The 14,676-nt window shown below is 41.7% G+C and overlaps 1 protein-coding gene across 1 annotated transcript; it reads left to right on the top strand.

The window, feature by feature from the left end:
* The first annotated feature begins 771 nt into the window (after window positions 1–771).
* il10 (interleukin 10) lies at window positions 772–7,311 on the top strand. The gene is made up of 5 exons (XM_080209936.1): window positions 772–927; window positions 1,520–1,582; window positions 2,907–3,059; window positions 6,513–6,590; window positions 6,679–7,311. Exons 1-5 carry the CDS (start codon window positions 772–774, stop codon window positions 6,766–6,768), a joined length of 540 nt encoding a protein of 179 aa, XP_080066062.1. The 3' UTR covers window positions 6,769–7,311.
* Window positions 7,312–14,676: the final 7,365 nt, after the last annotated feature.

Raw genomic sequence — 14,676 nt, 5'->3', positions numbered from 1 at the left:
CATGTCTACGTGGGTTTCCTCCGGGTGTTCCAGTTTCCTTCCACAATCCAAAGACGTGCAGGTTAGATAGATTGGCCATGTTAAATTGTCTCTTAGTGTCAGGGATATCAGCAGGGTAAATACATGTGGTTGTAGGGATAGAGCGTGGGTGGTCAGTGCAGTCAGTGGGTTCCTTCTGCACTGTAGGGATTCTGTTCTATGATTCTATAATTAGTAATGCAATGCATTTAAATGTAAGGAAAGACAGAAGGAGTGAAGTCTATCGTTGCTTTAAGACATTCTGGTGCAATCTCATCAAGGGAACACTGGTGCTGTATAAGTACTCAATATTTGTGGCTTAGGACATGTTCTAGCCTGTTTCACCACATGGAGCAAACCTGCTGAAATGGTACCAAGCTGAAGTGAAGTTTTTGCAGAGAGGAAAAAACAGCAATTGAAGTGTGTAAGAAAATTATTTTGGGAGCAAGAAAGTTAGTTGTGCTAAAACAGTTCACAATAAAAATGTAGAATATTAGGTTGACAGAAGAAACGTACTGTCTCAAGTATAACAAAATCTTGCCATTATATTTCACAATGATTAATATTCATAGGGGTCAGTGGAAACTTCAACTTGACGGGAAGATTGAGTGACATTTAGAGCTGACAGTAATAATACTATCAACCGACAGGAAATTTCAATAGGAAGTAGAAAACCAATATTGGTCACGAAGGAAATATATAAAGAAAAATTTAAGGTAAGAACACTACAAGCTTGCAAACCAGACAGAAACCATGAAGTGTGTCACTGTTATAATGTATACACTGATTAGCATTCATTGTTGCTACTGCAGGCAAGAACAGTCGGGTGACAACTGCTTCAGCTATTCCAATTTCCCAGCTCACCTCAAGGAGCTCAGATCTTCATATCGGAAAATCAAGGCTTATTTTGTGAGTATGAAAATGAAATGCATCTTGTGCAGTTGTAGAGAATGATGCAGTCTTTGTAAATTACAGGTCTGGTATGTTACGATTTATGAAGTGCAGCAGAGTCAACGCTGTCACCGCTGAGTCTGTGACAAGGAGTAATTAGAGCTCTTCAGTTTGTTTTCTTATGAATGCACTGCAAACAGTATTTTAGGAATTAAAATAGTTTGAATTAGATTTGAAGATGAAAATTCAAGAAGCTACAATAATAATTGTATTAAAGCAATTCGACATCAGTTAAATTAGCTTTGACATCGATTGTTTATGAAAGGGAGAACACAGACTGTATTTTTATTGAGATAATACTGCAGTTTGTGTAGATTTATTCAATTTTACTTTGCAATGCTCAGTATGAAAAACACAGATATAGACTGTTGCAGATAAATTAGAGGTATGTGGTTGACAGTAATACAAAAGCATCAACAACAAAATGAATCCTTAATGTAATAAATCTAGGTTACTACATAGATGGAAATTCACTTGGTCTTTATTGATCTACAACACTTACTGGAAACAATGTTGCATTTAGTCATTATTAATTTCTTGCTTTTTATAGCAAAACAAAGATGACAATTTCCAGGTAACATTGCTGGGAGGCAGACTTAAGCATGGATTCAAGGTGAGGAAAGTTTAACATAAATTGTTTGGAATATAGAGTATGAATGTTAGACATGCATGGAATTAATTGGCAGAGTTCCACAACAGGGAAATCCTAGTGAAGCTTGTGCTTGTGTCTAGGGATTCTATGTTTGAATAATGGTGATAATGCTAAGTGACTGCATGTGAAGAGGTCACGAGAGCAGACGTAATGTGTAAAGATAAACCAATCGTGACTACTGGTTCATTTCTGCGCATTGGTTTATCATGTGAGAGTAACAGAGAACGCTATGTGATCAATCAGAGAATAAAGAGCATGTAGAGAAAGCTGAAAATGCTGGAGAAACTCAGCAAGTCTGACAGCATCCGTGGAGAGAGGAGAGAGGCAACGTTTCGAGTCTGGATGACCCTTCGTCCCTCCTGTTTTCGTTTCAGATTCCAGCACCCGCAGTATTTTGCTTTGATCATAAAATGAATAACCCATTTGCTTTTCCACTGACAATGGCTGAGGGAGGAAGGTGGCCAGCTTCAAAACGTCAGCTTTATTCCCTCACCGCAAATGCTGTCAGACCTGCTGAGTTCCTCTGGCATTTTCGAGTTTTATTTCAGATTCCAGCGTCCGCAGTATTTTGCCTTCATCTTATGTAGAGAGAGCTCATGCCCCAAGGGTCGGAATCAAGTGGATTGATATGAAGCATCAGTTGCAGATAGCTGGGCAGTAACACAACCCTGTACATATCAGTGTCTGCAAGCAGTGCCTCCCACCTGCCTAAATGTCACATGAAGGTAAATCAGTGAGAAAGCTATCATCAACACAGATTTCAGCAAGTGAAGGTTAAGATTCATGGATTTTCCCCGTTGGTGCTGTTGCACTGTCTGTATTTTATGAAAGCGCACATGTGCATTTTTTAAAAAACTATAACCCCAGCCAGAGTGTAGCATCTGATATGCAAATGATAGCATCAGAGATAGCCCAGTGAAGATCAACCATTAGCCAGGAAAGAGAAACAAACATATCTCAGTAATTCAAGCATTTGTGGGATAAATCATCAGTTTTCTCAGCTGGCAGAAGGTGGAATATTGAGGGGAGAAATTACTAATTTTAAAATTTAGGTTAAGAAAAGGGAAAATGAAACTACTTAACAATAAAACCAGTAAAAATGTCCTGTTCTTAAGAGGCTTTTGTTTAAGGTCATTGCTCTCCCAAGTGAGGATTGTGTAAGTGCATGTTTTCTAAATTAGGATATGGACTGTGGCATTATTCCAATTTTGTGACAGAACTGTCATTTCCTATTTGAGCAATGGGTCCTTGACAAGGTTATAACAATGACATTTGATATGTTCAGGGCCGTGAAGGATGTCAGTTTTTGAAGGAAATGCTGAATTTCTACCTCACGGACGTAATCCCAGCAGTCAAGGCCCAGCAGAAATTAATCAGCAGTAACATCAGTAAAATTGGGAACATATTGTCTGAACTGAAAAAGAATGTGGACAACTGTGTAAGTACTAGACTTTTGCCATTATCATTACACTGTAATCACTTTTGCTTTTCGAGTATTGTTGCAGCAACAGGAGTGGCACTTGCCAATAATAGGATGCTGCTGTCAAAACAAAGAGACATTTCCCAATTGACATTTCAGTGCTAGTGTGATGCCAGGTATGCGGGCTGTACCGCCTGAAGAATAGCGGACGATATCAAACAGCATGTCCCAGCCACTGTTCACAATAGGCCACAAAACTCAAAATACAGTGTCCAACATTAGATGTGATTCCACAATTGGACAATATTTATTAAATAATCCTGAGTGCATTAAGAAGCACACTGACAACCAATTTAAGATTGTCAGTCACGTTCGCAGTGAGGTGCATTTGTATTTACTTGAAGCTATATGTATTAATACACAGGCACAACACGTGTATCTTTTCTTTGCAAACAGAAGGAACAGGTGCACACATTGTACCTGTTTCAGTGAAACAAGATAAGTGATGACCATTCATTGATTCATTCCCCAGGGTTAAGGCATGACCAATCAGGATCAAGCTACCTGGCTTAAATCTCAAACAATGCTTGGCAGTTATCTGTCAATTACCATCAACAGGTGCATTGTCTATACTAACACCTCTAACAATCAGAGTCCACTTGCCAACCAATCAGTATTCTTTTCTCAAACAATATAAATTGCTGTGTCCCCTCATACTCGTTTGTGCGCTTTGTCAGGACAATTGCAAGAAGAAAAACTTAAACATGTTTCCTTTGTCAGCAAACAATTTTCTTTAATGCAAAAAATGTTTTGGTTGGTCTCGTTTGATTAGAAGGCTCTGAGATAAAATCCACTAACTTAAACTTGTTAGTGAGGCTGACGCCCCTATGCAATATACTCTGGCTAAAAATGCCATCTTCCAGATGAAACATTTTGATGCCTCATAAACATAAAATAATTATGACAGCATTTGAAGATGAGCAGGAAATTCTGCTAAAGCCTCGACCAACATTTCTTCCTCAATTAACAGTGTCAAAAGGCAGATTTGGTCATTTAGTTCCTGTTCATGGGACCTTGATGACTGTATCTGTCTGCGTAGCAGTGCAGTTCAGAAGTAGCCCATTGGCCGTGGAGCGTTTAGGGATATTTTGAGGAGGTGTAAAGTCTTTTTCTTCTAACTCATCTCTGACCTAATTGTCTACCTCACAAGAATCTGTCCAATTTAGTCATTTGGACGTCTTGTTAACAAGGTCATACATGAAATCCTGATATGTGTAGTTGGACTTTCCTCGCTTTTTAAATAGAATCAAAGCAAACTAAGTATATATGTATATTGCATATATATACATATATATACATACACATATATGTGTGTATATATATGTATGTATGTATATATTTATATATGTATATATTTATTCATTCAGATAAAGGTGTGTTGAAAATTAATTTGTTTAGTCAATAAACACACTGCCCCCATAGTGATTTGCGTCAAGATCTGGAGGTACTTGCCCAGTTTTCTATCCATAATGCAAACTGGAGCATAGGAAGTGGGAGTCATCATCCTAACTTTGTTTTGGTGCACAGTTCCTTCCTCCACTCAGAAATAGAGCCATGAAAACAGAGAGGAATGATTTAGAAGGGCGTCTGGGGAGACACAATGAGCCGGACTTAAAAGCACATGTATCCTTACAAAATTTCCATTTCACATCGATCCTTGCAGCAATTTACAACCTTGGAAACCCTATCAGTGGAAATTGGCATTGTAAAAATGAGGTTGTCAACACCTGGTTTTTTGTGTATAATTGAAAGTGTTGGCCTTTTTGCAGTTTGCTGCAAACTGAATATGGAATGTGTGCTTGAAGTGATGCACAGACACTTCTGAAACAATAATTAGCATGTTTTGAAAGTGGCATCTCTTTATATTTGGATTGCAACAGAGGAATAGGAACATACGTAATAGGAATAAGAGTGCACCGCTTGGCCTCTTGATCCTGCCGCACTATTTAATAAGAACATGGTTGATCTGATCATGACCTTAATTTCACTGCCTTCCACCTGCCCATGACCACTGATTCCCTTGTAGACCAAAAACCTGTTTAATACAGGCTTTAATACATCCATTGTTCCAACCTCCATTGCTCTGTGGGATAAAGTATTCCCAAAAAAACCCTCCTCAATCCAGTCTTCAGTGGGAGATACTTTATTTTGAAATGTTGCTGCCTTCATTGGTTTCTGATCCCCTCATATATTCCAATAAGATTTCATTCTTCCAACCTCCAATGTGTATCAGTCCAACCTGTTCAACCTCTCATCAGTTATAACCCTTCACCCTGGGAATCAAACTGGAGAACCTTCTTTGGACCAATAATGTGGCTTATCTTAAAATTATTCAGACTACGTCAATGGATAGAGGCCAGAGCTCATGTTTTCTTGTTCAGATTAATTTACAGAAGCAATCTCCCCCTAGTACAGGGTTCAGTCAACGTGCGCAGCTCTTCTCTTTTGAAAGTTTTGGTTCACAAAAGAAGCGCAAAGCCCCAATTTTGCACCAATTCAGAATGAAACAAAAAAACAGCCGTTAAATGAATGTACCACCATTGTTGCTGCGAAAACCGTTAACCAGATAACCAGGCAGCCAGAATGCATTTGCAAAAAAGTCGATGTGAAAATAAAGAATGCAAATTTTCAGTGGGACAGCACCAGCTGCAGATTGAGGGCCTTAATTGAAGCAAAGAAGCGCTGACCTAGTTGTTTCGTTAACTGTAACTCGTGATTCTATCTGATCAAACATAATTGCGAACCAGTTTCACAAGGGCATTATTGGACAAATTCTTGGGCCTTTTAGTAATATTTTATAAACCAGCTTTTGATGCCTGAACAGCTCTAAAGATGAACAATTATTTTCATTAACTCATTGGATGATTCAGCAATAAATGACAAAAGTGCATTTGGTCAGATTGTGAGACAGCAACAGGTGACAGCTGTGCTTTCTTCTGAGTGTTGCCTGACACTCACATATTGAATGGGATTTTTTTTTAGTTTCAGAATGTATCCACACCCATCCAAGCAGTTGCCTACACTCATATAGCACATTATTTAATCTGCAACTATCTCTGAGGATGAAGTGCTACAGTGTAAATCCTGAGTCAGGGCCTGACTGTAGAAGCAGGGAGTCTCACTCTACCACACTCTCTATAGCACCACTCTGGCATGTATATAAAGTGAAACTACTTTGACACCAATAATAATCATTACATAAGTGAGGAGTGGATGGTGTATTTCAATTTTTAAGGTAGGTCAGTATTGCTGGAGATGATGCTTTCCATTCTAAGTTAGTATTCTCACTGCTCACAGTCCTCCAACTGCACCATATAGATCAGATTTAAAACAAATATTTATATTTTGGTATGGCAGTGTGTTTGATATTCAATAGACAATTGGTTAAACTTGTACGCTTTTGCCTTTCAGCATAGATTGTTCAACTGTGACATGTGCCACTGCAGAGATAGTCCATATTTTGAGACCATAAAAAAAGTGTACAAGAAGGTAAGAAAGAAATTACACATAAAACATCATAGAAGAGATGGTTTTAAACAATTTTTATTGTCTAATATTGTGTCATTGTGTGTCTCAGTTGCAGGAGAAAGGGGTTTACAAAGCCATCGGAGAGCTTAACATCTTTTTTGACTGGCTCCAGCAATACATAAGGATGAAAATGAATTGAAACGCTGCAAAACTGACTTGAAAGAACCAATACTTCCTGATTTAACAAAGTCACTAGTATTTAAATGGATATTTATATTTAGACTTGTCAGTTTCGGAAGTTATTTAATTCAGAACATCACTGAGAAATTGTGATGTTTTCTGCTTCTAAAATTCGGTGTCCCTTTTAAAATCGTTAAAAAATTGGTTCTCCCAGCGCCTAAATTGATTGCGAGAATGGGTAGGCCAAATCACTCCGTAACCAATTGCTAAGGATACTCAGAAGTGTCCCGCCATAATGTGCCATATGATTTGTCCTCTCTTATGCAAAAGTACCGTTTTACACACAGTTCACCCTTGTTTTCCCTTAATGAATTACCTCCAGAAAAATCTCTGATGCTGGGAGTCCACAAGAATATAGTAATATCAACAGTTTCCTAACAGTTTCTGAAAATGATTCCCCCCACCTCATACTTTACAAATGAATCCCGAGACTGCCGAAACTAAATGTAAATTATGTATGAATGAATTTCATTCAATTATTATTTTTCTACACATTATCTGCGGAGGGTATTTTCTTTATTTGTATAGAGAGTTATTTTTGATGATGCGATAAGTGACTTTTTTTAACAACTATTTTGGGAATAACAAATAGATTTAAAATCAGCCATTGCTGTTAGTTCACATAACTTAAATGTTTTGCTCTTACAGTTTGATACATAGCTAAAATATTTTAAAGAGAATATTTTTGTACTATTTATGAGAGTGTAATGTGGAACTTTAATGACTTTAATTTCAAGTTACCTTCATAAATCCATCCATTACTGTATCAGTAATTCTTTAGCACTCATCTCAAAGTTTGCAGCATTAGCCAGCGTCCAATTTAGTTCAACTATTTATTGAAATTATATGAATGCTAATAGTGTTCAAATGAATGTGCACTTGTGTGTACTTTATTATAAGTTATAGTACATTGCCTCCAGTAACTGTGGTATTTGAACCTATCTTTTTGGCTAGTTTAAAATATAAAACTCTTATGTACTACATCCTCAGATATTGACATTTATTTTTCCAGCACCCTGTCAGTATAAAACCTCCCTCAATTCAACACAAGTGGGATTGATTTAAACAGTGTAAGCAGGTGGGGTATCAAGGAGTTGAAATCTTGTCCTATGATGCACTAACCATTTAAAGACCAGGAGCTGGAAATTCATCTTGGGTTGTGAAAGAAAATGGACAATGTTATTACACACAGCACCCAGTGTTCAGTTCCACTGCAGTCAACATAGTGCAGACAGCAAATCCAGTACAGTTCATTACCTGAGATGAATTTCTAGTTTAGGATTTTTAGTTTGTTTTGGTGTATAATTGCACCACACAGTCTGGTATCACTGTCATACTCATGTTAATGCAAAGGGAACCTCCTCAGAAGAGGGAAGAGCAGGTAAAACCCGTTTGCTACCAACAATTAAATCATTGGTTGTTTTCACTTGAGTTGTCCCAGTGGCTGTGGGAGGATCTTACAGCACAAGAGCAGCTGGCAGGACCACAATCTCTGTAAATGTTGGCACAATTCGTGCATGTATTGTTAACCAGCCTACCTCAAGATTTTTGCAAGCTGAGACAGCGACTTTGGAGTTTGTGTTATATGTTTCACAGTAAAATGTAGCAATTGTGTTGGCCCTTTGAGCTACTAGATCTTTGAAAGATTTCAGCACAGAATTGTTTTTGAAATATATCCAGTGCTGAATATTGTGAAGACTGAATTCGGGAAAAAATATAAAATGCAAAGCATTTTTAAGTTATTGGCGATATCAAGTTAAAAGTAATTCTTGTCATTTTGGGGAAAAACTCCCATAATGTTCAAAGGGTTTAAACGTTAATTACTCCAGCTTATTTAATGTATTCATTTACCTCATGTGTGTCAAAAGAATTGTAATGTACTTGGTTGTTCTGTCTGGATAAATACAATTCGATGCTTTGTTTACATTTCAAGTCTCTTTTATTGAGCTTTTATCTTAATGTAACATACAATGTGTTAGCAGCGGAAACATTATGGGTTGGATTTTCCAGCTCTTCCCACTGGCAGGATTTTCCAGTCTCACCACAGGTGCCCTCCCCATGTGGCAGGTCCCTTGGTGACACAGCCAGCAAACAATGCAAATGGCCATTGACATTGGTGGGACCATTCCTTCCCTCTGGCAGCCAATGGCAAGTTGCCTCCACCACCAGAAATCATGCCATGCTGGGGAGAGCGGGGGGTCTGGAAAATGTTGAGCCTGCTCTCTCCATCTGCGGGAATGGCTCAAAATGTGGAGAGTTTGGAAAAACTTGAGTCTCGCCAGCGAGATCGCATATTCCAATTCTGAGCTAACCTCACTGGCGGAGTGATGCAGAAACGTCGGGGAAGAGGGGAAATCTAACTTGAATACATCAGCGTATCATCAACACCCACTCTGAATATAGAACCAGCACTGAATATTCAGCTGGTGCCAGCGTAACGTCACACCAGCGCCAGGTACAACAACTCTATATAAGCATGAAGCTGGAGACATTTCCTCTGAGGGGAATGTCGGAGGTGACCGCTCAGGTGGCCATTACTTTTCAGGCAATCCAACACTCGAGGGGCACCATGGAGAATGCTGGGGATGTAAAGAGGTGCAGCTCAGGACCAGGGGTGAGGGTCACTTTCGCCATCGGGGTTGGGGGGGGAGGGGATGGAGGATTGGGAGTGTAGGTGGGTGGCTCAGAGGCCTTACCTACTCTTCATAATCGGGCTGTCCCTTGCACCAAGGGGATGTGTTGGCTGCCATGCAAGCATCACTTCCCAATTCCTCCATGCTGGTCAAAAGTCACTGAGTGAGTGCCCTTCCTTATTGGAGCTGCAAGCTGGGAGAGAGGTGGCCACAACAGAGGGGCGGAACTGGGCGTGACTATAAAGTCCTGAGGTCCTGCTTTGTGAGAGGCCACTCTGCAAGGACAGTGTGGGGGATATCCGTGGCAGGAAGCTACCCTGTCTCACAAAGACACATAAAGTCCTAGAGTGCAGCGCAGAAGAGACCCTTTGGCCCATTGAGTCTGCACTGCTGAAAACTACCATTAAACGTGCTCTAATCCCATTTTCCAGCCCTTGTCCAGTATTATAATATTTCAAATGCTCATCCAAATATTTTTTAAAGATTGTAAGGTTTTCAGCCTCCACTAGTTTCCCAGGCAGTGCATTCCAGATTCCAATCATCCTCCGAGTGAGTTTTTTTTGTCAAATCCCCTCTGAATTTCCTGCCCCTTACCTTAAATCTCCTTATGATTAACCCCTTCACCAAGGAGAAAAGCTGCTTCCTATTCACCCAGTCCATACCCCTCATAATCTTATACACCACAATCACGTCCCCCCTCAACCTTCTCTGCTCTTGAGAAAACAACCAAGTCTATCTCGTCTCTCCTTATAGCTCAAATGCTCCAACCCAGGCAATGTCCTGGTGAGTCTTCTCTGTACCCCCTTCTCGTGCGATCACATCCTCCCTGTAGTGAGGTGACCGGAACTGCACACAGTACTCCAGCTGCAGCCTAACCAACACTCTGTACAACTCCAACATTACCTGCTTGCTCTTATACACTTATACTCTTTGCCACGACTGATGAAAGCAAGCGATATGCCTTCTTAACAATCCTATTTATGTGTTCTGCTGACTTCAGGGATCGGTAAATAATCATTCCAAGATCCCTCTGTACCTCTGAGCTTCCCAGTGTCCTGCCATTCATTAAATACTCCCTCATCTTGTTTCTTCTTCCAAAATGCATCACCTCGCATCTGTCAGGGTTAAATCCTATCTGCTCTGCCCATCTGACCAATCAATCTAGACCCATCATAAGAACATAAGAAATAGGAGCAGGAGTAGGCCATCTAGCCCTTCGAGCCTGCCCCACCATTCAATAAGATCATGGCTGATCTGAAGTGGATCAGTTCCACTTTCCCTCTTTCTCCCCATAACCCTTAATTCCCTTGTCTATCAGAAACCTATCTACCTGTGACTTAAATATATTCAGCGAGGTAGCCTCCACCACTTCAATGGGCAGGAAATTCCAGAGACTCACCACCCTTTGAGTGAAGAAGTTCCTCCTCAACTCCGATCTAAACTGCCCCCCCCTTATTTTGAGGCTGTGCCCTCTAGCTCTGCTATCTTTTCTAAGCGGGAAGAATCTCTCTACCTCTACCCTATCCATCCCCTTCATTATCTTATATGTCTCTATAAGATCCCCCCTCAGCCTTCTAAACTTCAACGAGTACAGACCCAGTCTATTCAATCTCTCCTTATAGGCTAACCCCCTCATCTCCGGTATCAGCCTGGTGAACTTTCTCTGCACTCCCTCCAAGGCCAATATATCCTTTTGCAAATACGGGTACCAAAACTGCACACAGTACTCCAGTTGCAGTCTCACCAGTGCCCTGTACAGTTGCAGCAAAACCTGAAAGAACAAGAACAAAGAACAAAGAACAACCTAGCACGGGAAACAGGTCCTTCGGCCCAACAAGCCCGCGCTGCCATCTCAAAAGCATTTTCCTACACCTCCCTTGACCCGTGTGTATGCGTATGGTACCCCCATTGGAAACCAGATTCAGGGGAGAATAGTTTAGGGACAATTTGTTACACCAATCAGCCTAAGAGCACATCTTTGGGGTGTGGGAGGAAACCGGAGCAACCGGAGGAAACCCACGCAACCACAGGGAGGATGCGCAAACTCCCACAGACGTTGACCCAAATCCATGTATCTGCACAGCTAGCAGTGATAGTCACTGAGCTGTTGTGGTGCCCATCTGCTGGTCCAGTTTTAAGCACACACAATGACGCGAAGTACTAGGCCACTCTCGAAACATCCAAAAGCAGCCCACGCACTACTCACCGTGTGCATGCCCCTCGTTAGACAACAAGGTGGACTGACGCACCTGCGGATTAAAAGAGACAAAACATCAACATGCAGCATTATATTTCCAGCTCTGACCCTTTTTAAAACCGTCTCCTATAACCCTCCATCCCTGTTTCACTCATGTGCCTATCTAAGTAAACCTTAAACAAGTCCAGTGTGCCTGCCTCCACCACCTTGCTTGGTAGTGCATTCCATACCCCCACAACCCTCTGTGTGAAAAACCTCCCTCTAGTATCCAAATTATACTTCTCTCCCCTCACCCTTAGCTCGTGACCCCTCGTGATATTTGTCTCCAATCTAGGAAAAAGCCTGCCACTGTTGACTCTATCTATACCCTTCATTATTTTATACACCTCTATCAGATCCCCCCTTAATCTCCTTCTTTCTAAGGAAAAAAGTCCCAGTTTACCCAATCTTTCCTTATAACCCAGTCCTTCCATACCAGGCAGCATCCTGGTAAACCTCCTCTGCACTCTCTTTAGAGTCTCCACGTCCTTTCGGTAGTAAGGTGACCAGAACTGGATGCAGTACTCCAAATGCGGTCTAACCAACATTCTGTACAACTGAAGCATTAGACGCCAGCCCTTATACTCTATACCCCTTCCTATAAAGGCTAACACTCCGTAAGCTTTCTTTGCAACCTTCTCCACCTGGGTTGCCACCTTCAGAGGCTTGTGCACTTGCACTCCCAGGTCCCTCTGCATTTCTATACTCTTAATTGGTCTACCTTTTATCATGTAACTCCTCCCTGCATTATTCCTTCCAAAATGCATCACCTCGCATTTGTCAGGATTAAATTCCATCTGCCATCTCTCTGCCCAATATACCAGCCTATCTATATCCTGCTGCATCGCCTGACAATCCTCCTCGCTATCCGTCAATCCTGCCATCTTGGTGTCATCTGCAAACTTGCTGATCACACCACGTACACCGTCTTCCAAGTCATTTATATATCACACCACGTACACCCTCTTCCAAGTCATTTATATATATTACGAAGAGAAGAGGTCCCAGTACTGAGCCCTGCGGCACACCATTGGTGACAGACCTCCAGCAAGAAAAGGACCCTTCCACTACTACTGTCTGTCTCCTGTTACCTATGATGTGGGTGTGCCGGCGTTGGACTGGGGTAAACACAGTAAAAAGTCTGACAACACCAGGTTTTAGTCCAACCGATTTATTTGATAGTAAACTCACTAGCTTTCGAGGGGATTCCCTCTTCTTCAGGTGAATGGATTCACCTGAAGAAGAGGGAATCCCCTCGAAAGCTAGTGAGTTTACTATCAAATAAATCGGTTGGACTAAAACCTCCTGTTACCTAGGCAGTTTTCAATCCATCTAGATACCTGTCCCTGTATCCCATGTGCCTTAACCTTTTCTACCAGCCTACCGTGAGGGACTTTGTCAAACGCCTTACTGAAATCCATATAGATCCTTGCTTTTATATTCTATCCCCCTCGCTATAAAGGCCAACATTCTATTCGCCTTCTTGATCACCTGCTGCACCTGCAGACTGGGTTTTTGCGATTCGTGCACAAGGACTCCCAGGTCCCTCTGCACTGTAGCATGCTGCAGCTTTTCGCCCTTTAAATAATAATCCCTCCTACTATTATTTCTACCAAAGTGGATAACCTCACATTTGCTAACGTTACACTCCATCTGCCAGGTCCTCGCCCACTCACTCAGCCTATCCAGATCTCTCTGCAGGCTTTCCACACCCTCCACGCAATTTGCTTTTCCACTCATCTTCATGTCATCAGCAAACATCATTACCCCACACTCAGCCCCCTCCTCCAGATCATCTACGTAAATGGCAAACAGTTGAGGCCCCAGCACTGATCCCTGCAACACTCCACTAGTCACCAACTGCCAACCAGAATAGCACCCATTGATTCCAACTCTCTGCTTCCTATTAGACAACCAATCCTCTATCCATGCTAACACCTTACCCCCAACTCCGTGCACCCTAGCCTTTTGCAGCAACCTTTTGTGAGACGCAGCAACCTTTTGTGAGGGCATCAAGACCCGCTCACTTGGGTAGGGTGAATGCAGTAAAACCTACAACCCTCACTCTGTCAATGGTGTGAGGTTGGAGAGGAGCACTGAACAGGAAGTTCAAATCCACTTCCCTGCAAACTCATACTGTTAGATCCAGCAGTGAGAAGATGTTTATTGCCTCATGCACAGCTGTTTAACTGCACAGCATTGAAGACCCCAAAGAATGAGGCTGCCCTCTAAGGAATTGCTTAAAATTGCTAACTGCTGACCTCTCAGAATTTAGCTGTGCCTGGTCAAGATGAATATTGTTGCCAACATGACTAACTGACAATTCATAGAAACATAGAACCCCTGCAGTGCAGAAGAAGCCATTCAGCCCATCAAGTCTGCGCCAATTCTCCGACAACCTTCAACCTCACACACTTACCATACTTAATCCACTTAACCTATATATCTTTGGGCACTGGGAAATTTAACATGACCAATCCTTCTAACTTACACATCTTTGGGCTGTGGGAGGAAACAGAAGCACCTGGAGGAAACCCTCGCAGACACGGGAAGAATGTAAGAGCTCCAACACTAGAATTGAATGCGGGTCCCTGGTGCTGTGAGACAGCAGTGCTAACCACTGTGCTATAGTGCCGCCCATTCTTTGAGGAGTCCAGCATGCCTGTTTAATATATAGAGCCACATATAGTCACAGAGTCAGAAAGGAGACAAAAGTTACCCTTTAGAACACCAAGCACCAAGAGTGTAAATGCATCTTTCGAGTAGTGCAGAACTCGCACTGTGGAGAGTCCCCAAACAAGTGATAGCTGACACCACTCACCCTGTCCAATATCATGACTGACACCATCTTTGAGATACCTATCAGGTCACAGGCCTTGTTGTCAGGCATTCTCTGTGATGACCTTTAGCTCTATGCAAGGCTGAGACTTCTGTTCTTTGGCAGGGGGGATGGAGAATGTATGGGTCAGATGCCGTGAGACAATAGGTCCTCAACACT

Source organism: Carcharhinus amblyrhynchos, chromosome 22, assembly GCF_965287045.1.
Source record: "Carcharhinus amblyrhynchos chromosome 22, sCarAmb.v2.hapA, whole genome shotgun sequence".
Taxonomy (NCBI): Eukaryota; Metazoa; Chordata; class Chondrichthyes; order Carcharhiniformes; family Carcharhinidae; genus Carcharhinus; species Carcharhinus amblyrhynchos.
Note: the sequence above shows the minus strand (reverse complement) of the source record. Positions and strands in the feature narration are given on the sequence as shown.